Here is a 17,870-nt window from a genome sequence, read left to right as displayed (position 1 = left end):
GCCCAACGGAATCCGTTGCACACTTTTTCGCATCCCCATGACAACAAAATTACAATTCCATTGTGTGGAAATGTACAATGGAAACACCATTCATTTATGCAAGTGGGATCAATAAGGCATGCACAACTGAAGTATGATTCCATTGCACACTATACAACGGAATCATACTTTCCTTATGCTTTTTTTTTTGTTTTTTAATAGAGATGAAAATAATTTGTGTATTAAATCAAATTTCATAGAAATGTTTACTACATATGAAGATTTGTATCCATAAAATTAATTGGATACACATTCAATGTTTAAAATTATTTCAATCCATAAAAATGTCTACTACATATTAAGATCCTCTAGCTTAATAAAATTATATTGAGTTGAAAGCTTGCATGCATTTCATGTAAGGCTTTTGCTACAGGCTTTGGGTGTGCAATATCTTCTATATTGCGGCACAAAAGGAGGTGAGGGACAATTATCCTTTAAAAGAAGCTATATTATCATATGTCACAACCATGGTTGCAGCAGGACGACGAAAAATAGATTTAAGAATAGATGAGTCACCACCATAGTTTATTAAGAGAAAATTTACAAAAAAAAACCTTTTGAAAAGAAAATGATCTTTGGAACAAGTTTTGAATTCGAGAGTCAATTATTCGCATGAAATATCTTAGCACCCTACAACGCCCATCATGAAAACGATTACCTCTAATTAAGCAAACTATTTTTAATTTTTAAAATATTTATTTCACCCTAAAATGAAAATCAATGGCAAAAAAATATTTTATTTATTTACTTTTGGATAAAAAAGAGAATTAACATCTTGTTATTTATATTTAATAAATTTAGGATTTTTGAACTCTTACAGATACATTCTAAAATATAAAATTGACAAAGGTGTACACCAAATCCAATTCTTTAATGCAATTTTGTTAAAATAAATTGTAAATACTTAATTATGAAATATTAATTTTTATTTAATTAAGTTATAATTGTTAACTTTTTTCACATCATCAATATTACCTATCTACATTATCATTTCAATTCCAATGCCTTAATTTCATTTTGAATAAATTTCAAAACCTTTTAACTTAAAAGCGACGTCCAGATGCACCAAAATGCTAAGTGACCAAATCAGGACACTACTATTGATTGAGAAAAAAAGCATTAAAACAAAATGAACCAACACTTAGCAAAAAGAGAATAAGAGGGGGGGACCTAACTAATGCAGCAAACATAGACTAGACCCATGCAAAAACTTAATCATTCATACAGAGGGTAAAAAGGATGAGTAATAAAGAGGACAAAACTAACTGAGAATTTAGCTAGGAAAAAAAAGAATGAAGCATGAAGAATAAAGAATAAAGAAAAGGAAATTGAAAACAAGTGAATGGAGGGGCGCGGTGCAACAGTGCATGTTTCAACACTCATTTCTTCTAGCCTTCCACAATGTAATTGCTACGAAACGACCAATCTTATGGAATAGAACATGTTGAAGTCATTTTCCTTGACTCAGTCATTGGACACTACAAGCACCGAAAACGGAAAGCAATGGGCCAAAAGCATTTTCATCAATCTCTGCGTATGTATGTCTTTTGGTTTGAAGTAAGAGCACCAGGACCTAAAATCACACTGAGAGCTAAAGCAGTGAATAGAACACCAAGACTAAAACCAAAGAGCCACTCATCTTAGGCCCCTCATATATATATATATATATATATATATATATATATATATATATATATGCATTTTACTGAATCAGTAAACAAACTCCAACTCTAACGTACAGGGAATACATATACATCCAGCGTGATATTGCTGAACCCCAAACGTTGAGAAAACTTTGAATAACTGACAGAAATCAAGGGACAACAATGAAGGGCCAAAATTCAGCTAAGTCAATTAATCTATGCATTTTATCGAACAAGTAGTTGGCAAGAACTAAGAAATCGCATAGCATCAAACAAGTGATATTATCAAAGTCAGTAACAACTCCAAGTTCAAAACAAGAAGGAGAACTCAGGGAACATCAAAAGAATATCCAATAGAGAACATATTTATACAAAAATTGCACAAAGAAATGAATTACCAATTGGAAGGTTTCCTTCTATTAATAATTCAATGCCCAAATACAAGCTGGATCCTTTTTGAGTCAAGAAAATTAGAACAATTATTACCTCCTCACAATTTTTTTTTCCTTTATACAAAATTCTCCCCTAAACCTTCATCCTCCTCACTAAAGTACCCCCTCCCCCTCTTTGTGTCTTCCTCCTCTTATATCAGAGTGAGAGTCATTGTTGACTTTACCACCAAAAGGGTCTTGCGTGTTGCAACTATTCTTCAATCATGAGTCTTTCATTTTTTTTCTTTCTTGAGCCCTGTTTTGCTTGTTCCGGCCTCTGCTTCTTCTATTTCAAGTCTGTCGTCACATACATCTTGAAAAGAAACCCCCGAGCTTGGTGTGCGTGGCAGAGATTGCGTGCGGAAGTGTGTTTCGGGAGGATCAAATGATGATGGCTAAGAGATGCTGCGTATTTAGAGGTTGTCAAGGTTGAACATTGGACAAAGAAGGGTTGTGGGGTGGTAGCTGTGCAGAGGCTATGGTATTCTCGAATACAAGAGTGAGTTGGGTTCAAAGTGGGTTTGGATTGTGGAAGCTGGGTCAAGGGTATTTGACTTTAATTAATTTCAATGGATTAATGGGTCAATAGCTCTTTGATTTAATAGGTCTTTCCAGCAACTAAACTTAGAAAGGTGTAAAAGTTTCTCTCGTTTTTTATTTTCATTTTTTTTCTTCCTTTTTTATCATAATTTTTTTCATTTCTTTCCTTCATTTTTTTCTCAATAATATAAATAATTCGGATAAAATTGGGTGTTAAATCATACAAAAGACAGACTTAGTAAATAAATGAATATTAGCTTACAAAAGTAAATGATATCTTTAATGAATAATATATTTCTATTTACAAATTCAATTGCAATGAGATGGGACGCAAATGGTGCGGGACTTCTAAGTGGAAAGAAGACACAATTTTGCAGCCTAGATAAGTAGACCAATACAACATTATATTGACTAGTAACGACATGCCTCATGTTGGGAATGGTCATCCACTTCACAGCGAGTACTGGGCCACGTTCAACATACAAAGAGGTTATTAATTCAACATAAAGAATGTGTCATGTTTGAAGTTTCTAAATAAAATCTTGGCAAACGAGAGACCAAGACTCATCACCTTAGCCTAGCAAGACTGCAATTGCCTTGTAACCACAATTTTCATCTGGTGTGACATTAACAACATTCAGAATGTATTGTTGCAACTCATAGGAAAATTCATCCATATAATGATCCATTTTTGTCTTCTTGTTGTCATGGCCAACCTTGCATGTCACACCTAGAGTTCTCGAACTACCAACTATCATGTTCATTTCATCAACACGCTTTGAAATTGAAGGTTCATGGGTTAGCGTTAAGTCCCCCAAGAGTTACCCATGTCTTCTTAACTATAAATGGATAACATCTTCCAATGTACATGAATGGACTTCATGAGAATGGAGTCATATATACTAATAAATTTAGCAAGCTCATAAGCACATGGTAGACCATGAGTAACTCTAAATGTGCAGCAACAAGTAGCACTTTATAAATGTACACCGGTTCGCAAAGCTTTTCAAGCATTCATTATATGAATCTCCATTGGGAGATTACAATAATAGTTCCTAAGTATCCATTATATTTTACCACTTTTCAGCCTTATCCATATGGATTTTGCATTGACATTCTTTGTAATATGGAATGGACGTAACAAGAAAACACAATCTCCAATGCATTCATGAAAACAAGATCCATATCATTGACAATAGCTTTAGGCAATAAATCAACTTTCACAAACAATCCTTTCACCTTTTTTAAAGCTCATTCAAAATTATTTATTTTCTCCTTAAATAAACAAAGGCAACAACGAAAGTCATGTTTGTTGAAGTGATACCAACAATTTCCAACAACGAAAGATGATATAGCTTGTCTTATAAATTGTATCACAAATCAACACTATTGGAAATGAATTTAGGAGTTTTATGAAATCTAGAAGTGCCCACAATATATCTTTGATGACATTTTCATTGTCCACTCATCTAAACCAGTAAACATATTCATCGCGTTATATCAGCTTCATGGGATGTTGTATTTTTGTTTTTGGACCCCTTTTGTTCACGAGATATTTCTGATGTTCATTGTATATGGTTTTGATGATGTTGACATTTGTCTGATCTTTGATTATCAATAAAATTTGACTAAGCTTCACCATGTTTTTGATCAATTGGTTAATCACAGTTTTTTCTTTACTACTTCAACGACCAGTATAAGAATGACCAAGTATTGTTGATATCACTTTATGGTTATGAAAATCACATTCAACATTAAGTTTTCTCTGTATGGTTCTCACAAGCCTCTCTTTTAATTTAAAAGGAAACCCACATTTTTTTTGTTCCAATGGACTTGTGCACTAACTTATCTTTGTAGTGTTTGTACTTCTTTCCCCTTTTCGCAATTCAATATAACATTTTTTACTTCTAAGTTTTGAATCATAACTACAAACCATGCTCATTTCCCACACGTCGAGCCCAATTCAAAAAATTTGTGCTCTTGAAAAAACCTAAAAGAATAAAAAAATTATTCAGTAACAAAACACAAGGCTGCACAAAGCACATAAATATAAAAGTCATGTAATATACCTCATCAGTCATGAAATAACTAGAAAAGTCGGGATTGTTGGATTGCGGTTGCATATCAATGTCATCATCACCCATGTTTTTAGCATTATCTTTCCTCAAACCTGTGTCGTTAGGCTCGGCTCCATGTAAAAGATGAGGTTGATAAAAGAAACTTTGGCTTCCATCATCCATATTTTCACGTCTAGGTGACATTATAACCTCATTGGACATAAAAGTATTCCAATCCACTGACTTACAAAATCAATACAAAAATTTGGTTATTTCATTCAAAAAATTATTTGTTGCATAATTTGCAGTCCAACGAAATCATAATTCCGTTTTGTAACAAATTTTGTAAATATGATCCTGATGTGTGGTGTTACCAAAACCTAAAAAAAAATGGAGTCATAATTCCATTGTATTTACAAACGCAGAAAAAAAATACCTTTCACAAGGAAAAGTTGCATTAGACAAGGAATGAAGAGAGGGAAAAAAAGAAAATGAAGAAATGAATGAACAAAGAAAAAGTGGAAAGGATAAAAGGAAGAAGAAAAGAGTGATAAAATGGAAAATAATGGTGTTAATTATTGCAAAATGGTACTTACAATAGATTAATAGGAGTTAAAGAGCAATTTTGGTGAAACCAATAGCAACACCTTGAAAATAGGGTTTGAAGCCCATGGGTTCTAGAAGACTACATGGTCACACCGTCATAGAATTTGTTTTGAACTTGGTTTTGTTTCGGTGTTTCGGCGTCCCATATACCAATACTAATAAGACGCGTTCTACCATGCGTAAGTGAATTAGGTCTAGGGGTGGGTAAGCGGGCCGGCCCGTCCCGCCTAAGGCCCGTCCGCATAAGTCTGCATTGGCAGCGGGCCGGGCCAGTCCGCCCCGCTTCTTACACGGACCAAATAAATTGGTCCGTCCCCGCCCCGCGAACCCCGCGGGTCAAACGGGCCGGTCTGCGGGCCTAGTTTTAAAAGAATTTTAATTTTAATAAAAATACAATATAATCAAATTAAGTTCAATACAGATGTAAACAAAATCTCAATAATTAGTCAATTACATCAATAAAATAAATAATGTCTTAACAAAAAAAATCCAAGCAATAAATCTAAAATATGAAATTTAAACATCTCCAACAACAAATGATTCCATACTTGAAGTAGCTTGAGCCTTCTCCATGTGAGTTGCGTTTTGTTTTCCTTTTAAGGAAAAAAGTCGTATGACTTGTGCGCGTGCGTGACTACGTGGTGGAGAAAAATCGTGAGGAAAAAAAAAATATTTTTAGTTTGCTATAATGATAACGGCTAAATAGGATGTGAGTTATTTTTTATAATAAAAATATATTGAAATATCTTTAAAAATATTTATTTAACAATTATTTTTAGCTTAAATGATAAGAATTGATATTTTTATTATTTATGGCAAAATGAAGATTTTTAGCATGTTATCATTTATCTTTTTTATGTTTATCATCTTTTAATTTAAATCTTTTACTTTTATCTTTAAATCTTTATTTTATCTAATATATTTATTTATCTGTTATTTTAAAAGAAAAATTTAAAGTCAAAAAGAGAAAATCAAACCTAATATGATTAGTTCATGGTCACGCAAATCAAATCTAATTTAGGCTGCGAGCAACCCGCCGACCCCGCGGGTCAAACCTGCAAAGTCCGCGGGTTAAGCGGGGCGGACCCAAAAAATATGACATAATCATGGATCATTTAAAAAAATTGGTCCATACCCCACGCGGACCGCGGATCCCACTGGCCAGTCTATAAACCTGTTTACCCATCCCTAATTAGGTTCTTTAGCACCGTTAGATATAGTTTTTTAAAAAGTTAGCGGTTAAGATTTGTTCCTTGTTTTTTTCTCTTTCTCAGAAAAAACTTTCGAGAAATGAAGATAACAGCAAACATCAACGACAATCAAATCGAAATTGTGCGGCACATTCGAAAAATAATATAAACCATTGATTAGGTCCTATATGTGATCTAACGGTTAATAAGGACGTGCAGGACCTAATAAGCTAACCCACGCTACTAATAAATATAAATAGGTTTGTTGTTCTACGCCGCTGCCTTCACCTTGATCTATCTTCTCAGCACAGTAAGTCTTTCATTTCATTGTTTTTCATGATTCAATGAATCTTGTTAGAAACCCTTTTCTTCTGCTTTCTTTTGCTTCCATGTTCTTATTTTCTCCATGCCAATTTCTACCCAGATTCCATCTTTTCTAACGACTCTATGCTTGTGGGTGTATTGTATTTTTCTTCCAAGCTTCTGAATTTTTCACTTGTCAATTCCGTACTCGTTTTGGTGAATGCTCTTTATTTTTTTTATTTTATTTACTATTATTTTTTCATGCAATATGTTCGAAATTTGTGCCTTTGTTTTCTCTAACAATTAAAATATTTCACAAGTTTTGATTAATCAGCGGGAGCTTTGGTCTGTTTTGTTTTGTTTATTTTTAATTCTCCAATTGAAAGCTTTCCTTTAATCCTTTTTTCGTGTGCTCATGCTCTTTTTCTTTTAAAAAATTGGAACAGGGAAATAGTATCTTCGTTTGTTCAATATGTTTGGTTCATCAGGCATGGCACAGGAATCTGGTATGTTCATGGTTAGCCAGACAATTGGCAGTGTTTTGTGCTGCAAATGTGGAATTCCAATGCAACCCAATGCTGCTAATATGTGTGTCAAGTGTCTGCGATCGGAAGTTGATATTACAGAAGGACTGCTGAAGCGTCTTGTGCTGGTGCATTGCCCTGAGTGTGAGAGTTACTTGCAGCCACCAAGAAGTTGGGTCAAGCTGCAGCTGGAATCAAAGGAGTTGCTGACATTTTGCTTGAAGAAATTGCAGAAGAATTTGAATTCGAATAAAGTGAGGTTGGTGCATGCCGAGTTTATTTGGACTGAGCCCCATTCCAGAAGGGTAAAAGTCAAGGTCAAGGTTCAGAAGGAGGTTCTGAATGGAGCAATACTTGAACAGTCTTATCCTGTAGAGTATGTTCAACAAGAGCATATGTGTGAATCCTGTTCTAGGGTCCAGGCTAATCCTGACCAGTGGGTTGCTTCTGTGCAACTCAGGCAACACGTTTCTCACAGGCGCACTTTCTTTTATTTGGAGCAGCTGATTCTGAAGCATGGTGCTGCTGCCACTGCTATAAGAATCAAGCAGATGGAACAAGGTATTGACTTCTTTTTCTCTAATCGAAGTCATGGAGTCAAATTTGTGGAGTTTATAGGGAAAGTTGCTCCAGTAAGGAGCCGTCACGATAAGCAGCTTGTTTCTCATGATCCAAAGAGTAATAACTACAACTACAAATATACATTTTCTGTTGAAATCAGCCCTATTTGCCGTGAGGATTTAATCTGTCTGCCTCCTAGAGTTGCTGCTGGTTTGGGAAATATTGGTCCACTTGTGATTTGCACTAAGGTTACTAGCAGCATTGCTTTGCTTGATCCATTTACCTTGAGGCACTGTTTCATAGATGCTGATCAGTACTGGAGAGCATCCTTCAAGTCGTTACTTACTAGCAGACAATTGGTGGAATATATAGTGCTGGATGTGGAGACTGTTTCATCTGAGGTTACTATCGGTGGCACGAAATATCGTTTAGCAGATGCTCAAGTGGCTCGTGTTTCAGATTTTGGAAAGAACGACACCATATTTAACATCAAGACTCATCTGGGCCATCTTTTAAATCCTGGTGATTATGCTCTTGGTTATGATCTGTATGGGGCTAATAGTAATGACATGGAATTTGACAAGTACAAAGGACACATTCCTGAAGCAATATTAATAAAGAAGAGTTATGAAGAGAAGCACCAAAAGAAGCGTGGGAAGCCTCGTTCATGGAAGCTTAAATCACTTGAGATGGAGGTTGATGATAAGGGAAGAGTTGATCAAGATAAAATGGTCTCAGAATATGAACAATTCATTCAAGATCTGGAAGAAAACCCTGAAATGAGGTTCAACATATCTTTGTACCGAAATAAAGAGTACAAGCCTTCTGATGGTGATGACTCTTCTGTTCCATTGGAGGAGTTGCTGGCTGATCTTGATCTGAGTGAGCACGAAGATGAAGAGGATAACATGACGGAATGAACAAAAGCTTCTTCTATCTTGATTAGTATTTTAAGGAATTTTGGTTTTTTGTTCATGTCAAAGGCTCCCCCCTCCCATTTATGTTGTGTTATTTTGCAATCTCTGATGGTTTGTTTATTGAAAGACTGATAAGATAGTAATTTTGCAGGCAGTAGTAACAATACTTATAAATAACTTTGGTGTTAGCATTCTTTTATCAGCTTGCCTTAAATATGTCTTGCTCCTTTTCTATTAAGTTTTCCCGGATTTTTAAGGAAGGGAGAATTTCTCTTGAGATTAATGCATTTATTCGTCCCTTTTATCATTGTTCTTTTAAATTATTTTTTGGCAAAGTATTGATAGCTTTCAAAAGGGGTTTAGCAGAAATATATATATGGAGCATCTTCACCTCCGTTAAACTGAAATACATATTAAAAAAATAGAGAGAAAGTTTATCATTTCCGTTTTTGCTAAACTTGACCCAAACCATCCACTCCATCTAATTCATATTTTAAACTGTTAAATTATGATATAACATTATTAGGGGGGAATGTAGATTTCATTTAATGTTGAATTTGATTATTTCGGGGATGGTATAACATTCAAAGACCCTTTGAACGCATTTACTGGTATTGAGAAGTACAAATTGATCTTCTGGGCATTGAGGTTTCATGGTAAAATTTTGTTCCGTGAGATTGCTCTGGATGTGTATAGGATATGCCAGCCTTCGGAGAATGTGATATTGATCAGGTAGAATCTGAGGGGTGTGCCTTGGGTTCCATGGGAGGCTAAAGGGGAATTTCAGGGTACTTCACGGTACAAATTGGACCGAAATGAGAAAATTTATGAACACAAACTTGATAATTTAGCATTCAATTTTCCTCAGACCCTCAAACCAGTTTCAGTTTTGGATTTGGTTACTGCTTGCCCTGCAAGTCCAAATCTAACATTTTCATGGGGTCCATTGGATTCCAACTCTTCTTAATGGATAGAGTTTAATCAGGCAGTTAAGGACACTGTGGATCAAGAAGAGAGGTTGCAATCAAAAGGTTGTATGGCTACATGTTCATAGTGACCACTAAGTAAATTTTCCGTAGATGATATATACTATAGATTGTAATAGATTGGTTAGATATGATGAAATTTGGTCAATAGCATAAAATGGTTTTTCTCAAAGTACGAGTGTATATAGATAGGCAGGGATGCAGAAGAGTACAAGTTTCCCATTCTGATGTTGGAGGAAATGAAGGTATTTATGTCTGGTGAGTTTACACAGATAAGATACATCTATATGCTATAATCAAAATTTTATAATTCAGAATTATTTTGATTCTCTTGCAGAATGGAATCTTGTCATCCTTTTTTTTTTTCTCATAATTATTTAATTATATGGACTGCACCTGTTTAAACAGATCAATTTGTATACTCTCTTTCAGTCTTCATGTATCATAGTTCCAGAGTAGTTAATTCTGAGTCTTAGGTTTCAATTTATGTATGAAAACCTTTTTATAACTTTGATTTCCTTGACCATAAGTTTAACCTTAAAGAAAAGTTTATCTATAACTAACTGGTAAGTAAGAATATGAACCTACTTGAATAAGGTTCTTCATAAGCACTTCTAGCAGAAGAAGAAAATAAGAAGAAAAAAAAATTTCAATGTTTTTTTAAACGTTTCTATTCAATTTTCACTAAGATGAATTGATTTCTTTGGTGGTTTAATTTCCTTGAAATGTTGATATTTGTGTTTTGTTGGTAGATATAATTATTTTGATGATTGTATTGTGATTATATTTATTGATATGTGCTTATATAGTTGTTTTCTAAATTTTGACGATTCAAGATTATTTTAGCTTTGATTTTGTTTATGTAATTTTGGGCTATGTTAGGAAGAGAAAATTTTGGACATTTAAACAAGTTGAAAATAATAAAGCAAGAAGAAAAAGTTTCGGTGGAAGCAATAGAGAGGAGGGAGTAATTTTGTTAATTTTTTTCAATAATGAAAGGGTACATATTTTTATATTTTATCCTTTAAACAATATAAAATATTAGTACTAAATCTATTTTGACAAAGTTATTTTTTTACGAATCTATTTTATTTGATAAAGTTGATAAATGAAGGAAAGGAGACAAGCATTCGTCAAAGTTTTGGCATCCTATTTTGACTATTACCTTCTCCATTACTATGTTCTCATAAGTAGGAATACCCCTGTTAGTTGGCTTTTGTAGCATATTCTATTTGTTCTTCGCAGCTTTGGGTTGTGGGGCTTACTTCCTAGCCTCAGTGGGAGCACCTATACCTAATAAGATTAAGCAAATACTTAAAAAGGTAGTTATTTTATTTCTATCTTTCCATAGATAACCTAGATCTCTCAGTTCCTTAAGCTTGATCCCCATGCCTACTAGTGAACTTCCAATGAATGTAGCAAAGCTCGCATGGTCGAGAACTAAAACCCTTAATTCCAAAATAATTACTTGTCGTAAGTTATTTTACATAGATTAAAAAAATTAATAAATAGATAAAAGAGAATAGTAATTTTACAAAATTAATCTTATACCATCATTAATCATTTACAAATTTTATTATCCACCAAGGATGAAAATCAAAGACAGAAATCACGATAATGAAGATGACGACCGAAAGTTATTTGGTAAGTTATAAATAGTTAAAAATTATTGTTTATAAATAATAGTTTGTATATTTGTAATAAAGGTTGAAACATTTAACATTCTTATATCCTCTCAAATCCCCTCAACTTTTCATGGATTGATGAGTTAGAACAATATTTTCAACCAACATTACAATTTCAGTATTTATTTTTCTCTAAATCCTTTTACTTTTTTTTAATATTCATTTCTTCTCGAAATCTTACTTTTTTCAATTTTCATTTTTTCTAAAAAATTTTACCATTCCAATCCCTAATTCTTATTATCATTGAAATTACTATCAAAATTATTATCAAAATTTCTATTAGAACAATTATCAAAATATTATTAGGATTATCATTGCAGTCAATATTATCGAAACTCATCACTCTTTTATTTATAATTTGTTCCAATGATTGATCTTTGATATTAATAAAAATTTAACATAGAAACCCATGATAAAGGGCCTACTAAGAGGATAAAAGATCTCCAGAGAAAAAATTGTCCCTTTTTTCGAATATATCTATAAGATTATGTTTGTTAATAAAAACAAGTACAAATTTTATGGTTAGCTGGTTGAGAAGAAAGAAAAAATTTCTCTTCTCTGGTTTGAATGTGTAAAAATTAAAGAAAAAATATATAAAATTATATAAATACACTAACTAAAAAAAGAATGTTAGTGACATTCTTTATATTCTTTTGTTAACCATCTTTATACAATTAGTTAAAATTATAAATTTTGATGAGTTGTATTTTTAAATCATGAGAAAAAAAAATCATTAATATAAGAAGTAAGAAATACTAAAATGGATATTTTTAATCAATTTCAACTAATTTTACGGTATTAGAAAAAGAGTGTTAAAAAGGATGTTGCTAACATTTATCAAAGAATATCATGCAATGTAACTTTTTTTTTATAATTTTTACATAAAAAAATCTTTCACTTTAATTTCTTTTTGGAATCCAAGGATCTTAAGATAAGATGAGATGAGACGAGATATATATATTTTTTCTTTGTCTGAAGGTATCAAAAGATGAAATAAGTAAAACACTGTTTTCCAACTACCATGAATCATTTTTTTCTTCTATTTCCATCAATCTAACATGGTATTTTATATCTATTCTACAACATTTCCCTCTCTTTCCACCAATTAAACAAAGCATAAATGTCTGCCAAGAGGAAGGGTGTCGAATTGTTAACCTATTATATTGTATTAGAAATTTATCAATGTACACTCTATTTTAAATTAATGAATTTCAACTAATCTATAGTGCTAGAAAAACAGTATTAAAACAAGTATCACCGGCATATATCAAAAAATATTCTGCAATGTAAAAAAGGATAATTTTATAATTTTTTTAATAAAAAATCCATCATTTTAATTTCTTTTCTAATAAAAGAATCTTAAGATGAGATGAAGTGAGACTTATATATATTTGTTTTTTTTTCAGTAGAAGTTATCAAATAATGAAATAAGTAAAACACACTGTTTTTCAACTACCATGAATCATTTCTTTTTGTTTCCATCAATCAAACAAGATGTTTTACATCTATTCTACATTATTTCCCTCGGTTTAAGTTTAAGGATTAAGATAAAAATTTAAAAACTAATGTAATATTTTTCTTAATTTCAAGAAGAACTGATGTGACAATATTATATCAAGGACAAAATGGTGGATTATTTGAAAAATATCAATGCTTTTTCTTATGATACTTTCTCTTAGTTTAAACTTCAGTTATATGTGGCCTATTTTCTTTGATTTCTTTTTTTTTTCATTAAATAGAAAATTTAAGTCAGATAAATTTTACAAAAATATCTTTATAAGTTTAAAATTTAAATTATTCACATAATCCTTTATTTTTATTTTAGGTTACAATTTAGTCTTTTATTTTTTAAAAGTTATAAAATAGTATCTTAAGTAATTTTTTATAGCATTTTTACTCCCGAAATAATGTCTTTTTAAAATGATTCAATTCAAGTTTAGTTCTAAATAGATTCGGTTCAAATTAGTTTTTTTTACACTCCAAGTAATATTAAGATTCACTCATTGGTACCGTAGGATTAAAGGGTGTTCAAAAGCACACATTATAGAATAAAGTGATCTATTTTGTATTTAAATTATATTATAAACAGATGATATATTAAAAAATATACATGTTGATGAGCTTTTGAAACAAAAAAAAAATTATTCAATAGTGTGAAGACTCTACATGTAAGACCTCTATTGGTCAACAACTTTGACAAGTGAAAAAATAAGACTAGAGAAGTGATATTAGGATTAGTTCAACGTGCAACCTAAAACTCTATTTATAGCACGCTAAAGATACTAAATTTCTGATCAAATCAAAATTATTATTGATAGTATCTTTTTTTAAGCTATATTATTTCTTGTTACCTTTTATTGTTAACTATTTAGCAATTAAAATTGAAATAATAATTGACCAAGTCAAACTTGTATCTAACCGTCTTTTCAATCCAAATTTTAAATACAAAATCATATATGTTTGTTTCTCTTCTTTCACCAAATCTTTTATATTATTTATATTTTCAGTATTGGCAAAAATATAATAATATTCCACCTTTTTGAAATCAATTAATCATTTAATCATATTAAATTATCTAATTTAATTAATCACCAAATATTAAAATAATTTCTTTAACAGAGATTAGAACACTCGTTTGTATGTGACCTCGTAGGTTCAATACTAAGCCAGTAATATATTAGTCAAATTAATATACTAATCAAGGTAGGTATCTAGCAATTCTCCTTAACGTCCGGATAACATGAAGTAGCATTTTACTTTCAAGAACTATTAGAAGAATAGTGTAATAATTTCTTTCATCTTTACAGCTCTGAGTTAACTCTAAAGTATGATATTACTGTCAAACTCTTTTGAATTAACTCATAATGACTTAAGAAATTCATTTCTTCTTTCATTTAATTTTTCTGGCAATGATATAATTTTATTCATAGAGCTCAAAATCATTACCAAGAGTTGATAGATTCCTTCTTGATTAATCATTAATTCTACAGGTATTTAATCATATTCAATATCCATTCAACAAGTGCTCTAAAACATTAGGTGTCTAAAATACAACAAATAACCTGTTAATTACTATGACAATCTCATGTCAAAGAAAGCTATTATACCTCTTCTTGAAAATTTTTTATTGACAATTTATGATAAATTTTAACCATTAGAAAATTTCAATTGAGTCAGTTCAATGATTACATCAACATGTGACTCATCTATATATGCAAATTAATAAATGAGATATATTAATATTTATCCAATAAATACTATCACATATATATTAATCTATCTGGATTATTAATATCCTATTTACAATAATCCTATGATAAAAAGCGGTTTAGATTAAAATTAGAACAAACTTATTTCTTATTATCATAATCTCTTTTATAATAACAAGTCTTTAATTTTAATCAAGAACATTATCTAATGAACCATTTGGTTAAATAATGAAATATGACAATGAAAATAAAATAATACTTTATTATTAAAATTAGAATTAATTACCTAATGACTTAAATCGTGGATATATAAACTTATTCCCAAAACCGGTACAAGTAGAATGAATGTTGTAATCATGTTCAATCTTTAAGCCATCCTTTGGTTGTAATGAGGGAAGAGAAGGGAAAAGAAGAGAATAGATGAGAAGAGAAATAGAATAAAAATAAAGGATATTTTACTGAAGAAAAATAAATAAAAAATAAGATAAAAATATTTGAATTAAAATTATTAGATTAGTAAAAAAATTATTATTGGCGTGGATGTGACATTCTTTTTGGAGAGATGATACACTACTTCCAGGGAGCACAGTAACCTCTACACGGAGATAGAGGCATTTCCATGCACTTCTCTTCAATTTTGTGTGAAAGATTTTAAGTGCGGCACCCTGACATTTTTAAAAAACTTTTGCAATCTCTTCAAAACCAAACCATCATCACATGCACATTTCTCCTTAATTTAACCCCAACCATACCACCCCTAATCGATGTTAGATTCACCCTAAGCGATACAAAGGTTTGTTGTGACCAAAACATTAGTATATGATAAAAACTTAATTAATTTTGTCATTCTTATTGTTTTTTTACTATAAATATCTACGAAGAGATTTATTTAAACAAAAGCCTTATTAATTATGTTATATTGTTAGAAAATATTTTTCATTTGGCCACAGATTAAAAAAATAATAAAATGATTAAATAGTACACTTTAAAATGAATTAGAAAGTATTTAGAAATTAGAATGATAAAATGAGTGGAAAGATCCACCAAAGGAATTTAGTGGCAGATCCTCAAGAGAGTAGTATCCTATCCACAAGACAAGCAAGTGAAAGTACTTAAAGCAATGGACATGGTGCTCCAAAATCTAGATAACTAACTTAATTGAATTGAAACATGAGTGAGAATAGTAAAACCCTGCGTTTCGGCATCTTAGGCTGCGCCAACATCGCCAGAAAAGTGGCTCGAGCCATTGCTCTCGCTCCGAACGCCACTCTCTGCGCCATCGCGAGCCGTTCCAGAGAGAAGGCGGAGAAGTTCGCCGCCGAGAACGGGTTTCCGGCGACCGTGAGGGTTTACGGGAGCTACGATCAGGTGTTGGAGGATCCATGCGTGGACGCCGTGTACCTCCCCCTCCCCACGAGTCTGCACGTGCGGTGGGCGGTTATGGCCGCCAGTAAAAAGAAGCACGTGCTGGTGGAGAAGCCCGTGGCTCTTGACGTGGCGGAACTCGATCGAATCTTGGATGCGGTTGAATCCAACGGCGTGCAGTTCATGGATGGTAGCATGTGGCTGCATCACCCTAGAACTGCCCACATACAACGCTTGTTCTCTGTTCCTCATTCTGCTAGTAGCGTTGGACCAGTTCGTTTTGTAAGTCTTCCAAGTTCCAATCATTTGAATTTTTTTTTAGTTAGTTCTTAGTATTGTAGGTTTTGTAAGAAATCTTTGCTACAGAACATCCAATTTATTAAATATTTGCTGCTGAACATCCAATTCTATACATTTGTTTAATGATGTTAAATTTTTTATAATCACAGGATATGAAAATTCAACTTCTTTTTTTTTTGGCTGCCTAAAGATTAAACTCTATCATGGTTTTAAATTACGGTTGTGGTGAATCAGAAAACCTTTACATTGTAGCAAATGTGAAAAATGTGGCTGATGTGGTCGCAAATGTGGAGTGTCAAAATACCTAGTCATTGTGGATCACAATTTAAAACCATGAACGCTATTATCAATAAACTGACACACATTTATAATTTGTATTGTTTTGAAGATCCACAGCACATCAACAATGCCAGCAACACCTGAATTCCTAGAGAGTGACATTAGAGTAAAGCCAGAGTTGGATGGTCTTGGTGCACTTGGTGACTTGGCCTGGTACTGCATTGGTGCTTCCTTGTGGGCAAAGGGCTACCAACTACCAACCTCTGTCACTGCTCTTCCTGATTCTACAAGAAACGATTCTGGAGTCATCGTGTCCATCACAGCCTCTTTGCTGTGGGATCAACCAAACCAAACATTTGCAACCATTCACTGCTCCTTTCTTTCCCACACTTCCATGGACCTGGCCATATGTGGTTCCAATGGCTCTCTGCATCTCAGGGACTTCATAATCCCATATGGTGAGACTAGTGCTTCGTTCGATCTCACACTTGGTGCTAAGTTTGTTGATCTTCACATTGGGTGGAATGTGAGACCAGAGGAAGTTCATGTGGCCAATGAGCTCCCACAAGAGGCTCTAATGGTGCAAGAGTTTTCTAGGCTTGTTGCAGGTATTAGAGATTGTGGATCTAAACCCTCTACCAAATGGCCTGAAATCAGTAGAAAGACTCAACTAGTAGTTGATGCAGTGATCAAGTCACTAGAGCTTGGCTGCAAACCTGTTTGCTTGTAGATAGATGGTTACAAAGCATGTTGTCATTAATCCAACAGATCCTTCACCAAACATCCTTAATCCAATGCCACCATCAGAAACACCCTTAAGCCAACCGAGTGTTTGAAAATTGGAATAGATAAGTCATGAATTGTAACAAGGAAGCCATCTTTTGAAACTGCAATTCCTAATCAGAATCGTTCATGTTACTGTAAGTATAGATGATGAAATTTGCCATCGGAATCAATGATCAATGCTTATTTATAAGTCAATTTCCATTAATTATAGTTTTTGTTTCAATTTAGTCGCTAGTAAACTTAAGAAAAAAACCATTTGAAAAATAGAATTTAACTGTAACTGATAAGCATTGAACTTTGGTTCAGTGAAAACTGTAACCGATTAGGGGATGCTGAGGTAAAGAGGTATGGAAACTTTAGGGGAGAAATCATTATATAACTTCTGGATGCAGCGGGTTACTATTGCGAAAAATAGAAATTTACTAATTGATATTGGTGTAGGTTTTGAA

The 17,870-nt window shown here is 32.6% G+C and overlaps 2 protein-coding genes and 1 pseudogene across 3 annotated transcripts; all 3 read left to right on the top strand.

The window, feature by feature from the left end:
* The first annotated feature begins 6,642 nt into the window (after nt 1-6,642).
* Nucleotides 6,643-8,988, top strand: LOC100783829 (60S ribosomal export protein NMD3). Of its 2 annotated transcripts, none has more exons than XM_041012052.1 (2): nt 6,643-6,816; nt 7,256-8,988. In XM_041012052.1, the coding sequence occupies exon 2, from the start codon at nt 7,282-7,284 to the stop codon at nt 8,812-8,814; it is 1,533 nt and encodes a 510-aa protein (XP_040867986.1). In that variant the 5' UTR covers nt 6,643-6,816; nt 7,256-7,281; the 3' UTR covers nt 8,815-8,988. The 2 variants fall into 2 exon arrangements, with proteins under 2 accessions (XP_040867986.1, XP_040867987.1); XM_041012053.1 differs by lacking the exon at nt 6,643-6,816 and adding an exon at nt 6,830-7,025.
* LOC100814832 (uncharacterized) lies at nt 8,869-9,865 on the top strand (annotated as a pseudogene).
* Nucleotides 9,866-15,690: 5,825 nt separating this feature from the next.
* LOC100785424 (uncharacterized oxidoreductase At4g09670) lies at nt 15,691-17,611 on the top strand. The gene is made up of 2 exons (XM_003553019.5): nt 15,691-16,338; nt 16,745-17,611. Exons 1-2 carry the CDS (start codon nt 15,862-15,864, stop codon nt 17,363-17,365), a joined length of 1,098 nt encoding a protein of 365 aa, XP_003553067.1. The 5' UTR covers nt 15,691-15,861; the 3' UTR covers nt 17,366-17,611.
* The last annotated feature ends 259 nt before the right edge of the window (nt 17,612-17,870 follow it).

Source organism: Glycine max, chromosome 18 (assembly GCF_000004515.6).
Source record: "Glycine max cultivar Williams 82 chromosome 18, Glycine_max_v4.0, whole genome shotgun sequence".
NCBI classification, from domain to species: domain Eukaryota; kingdom Viridiplantae; phylum Streptophyta; class Magnoliopsida; order Fabales; family Fabaceae; genus Glycine; species Glycine max.
The sequence above is the reverse complement of the archived record's forward strand: the minus strand, read 5'-3'. Positions and strand labels throughout refer to the sequence as shown.

Coding starts and splice junctions, on each gene's coding strand:
- LOC100783829 (XM_041012052.1), top strand. CDS start 7,282: ATGTTTGGTTCATCAGGCATGGCACAGGAATCTGGTATGTTCATGGTT.
- LOC100785424 (XM_003553019.5), top strand. CDS start 15,862: ATGAGTGAGAATAGTAAAACCCTGCGTTTCGGCATCTTAGGCTGCGCC. Junction 16,339..16,744: donor GCGTTGGACCAGTTCGTTTT/GTAAGTCTTCCA, acceptor ATTGTTTTGAAG/ATCCACAGCACATCAACAAT.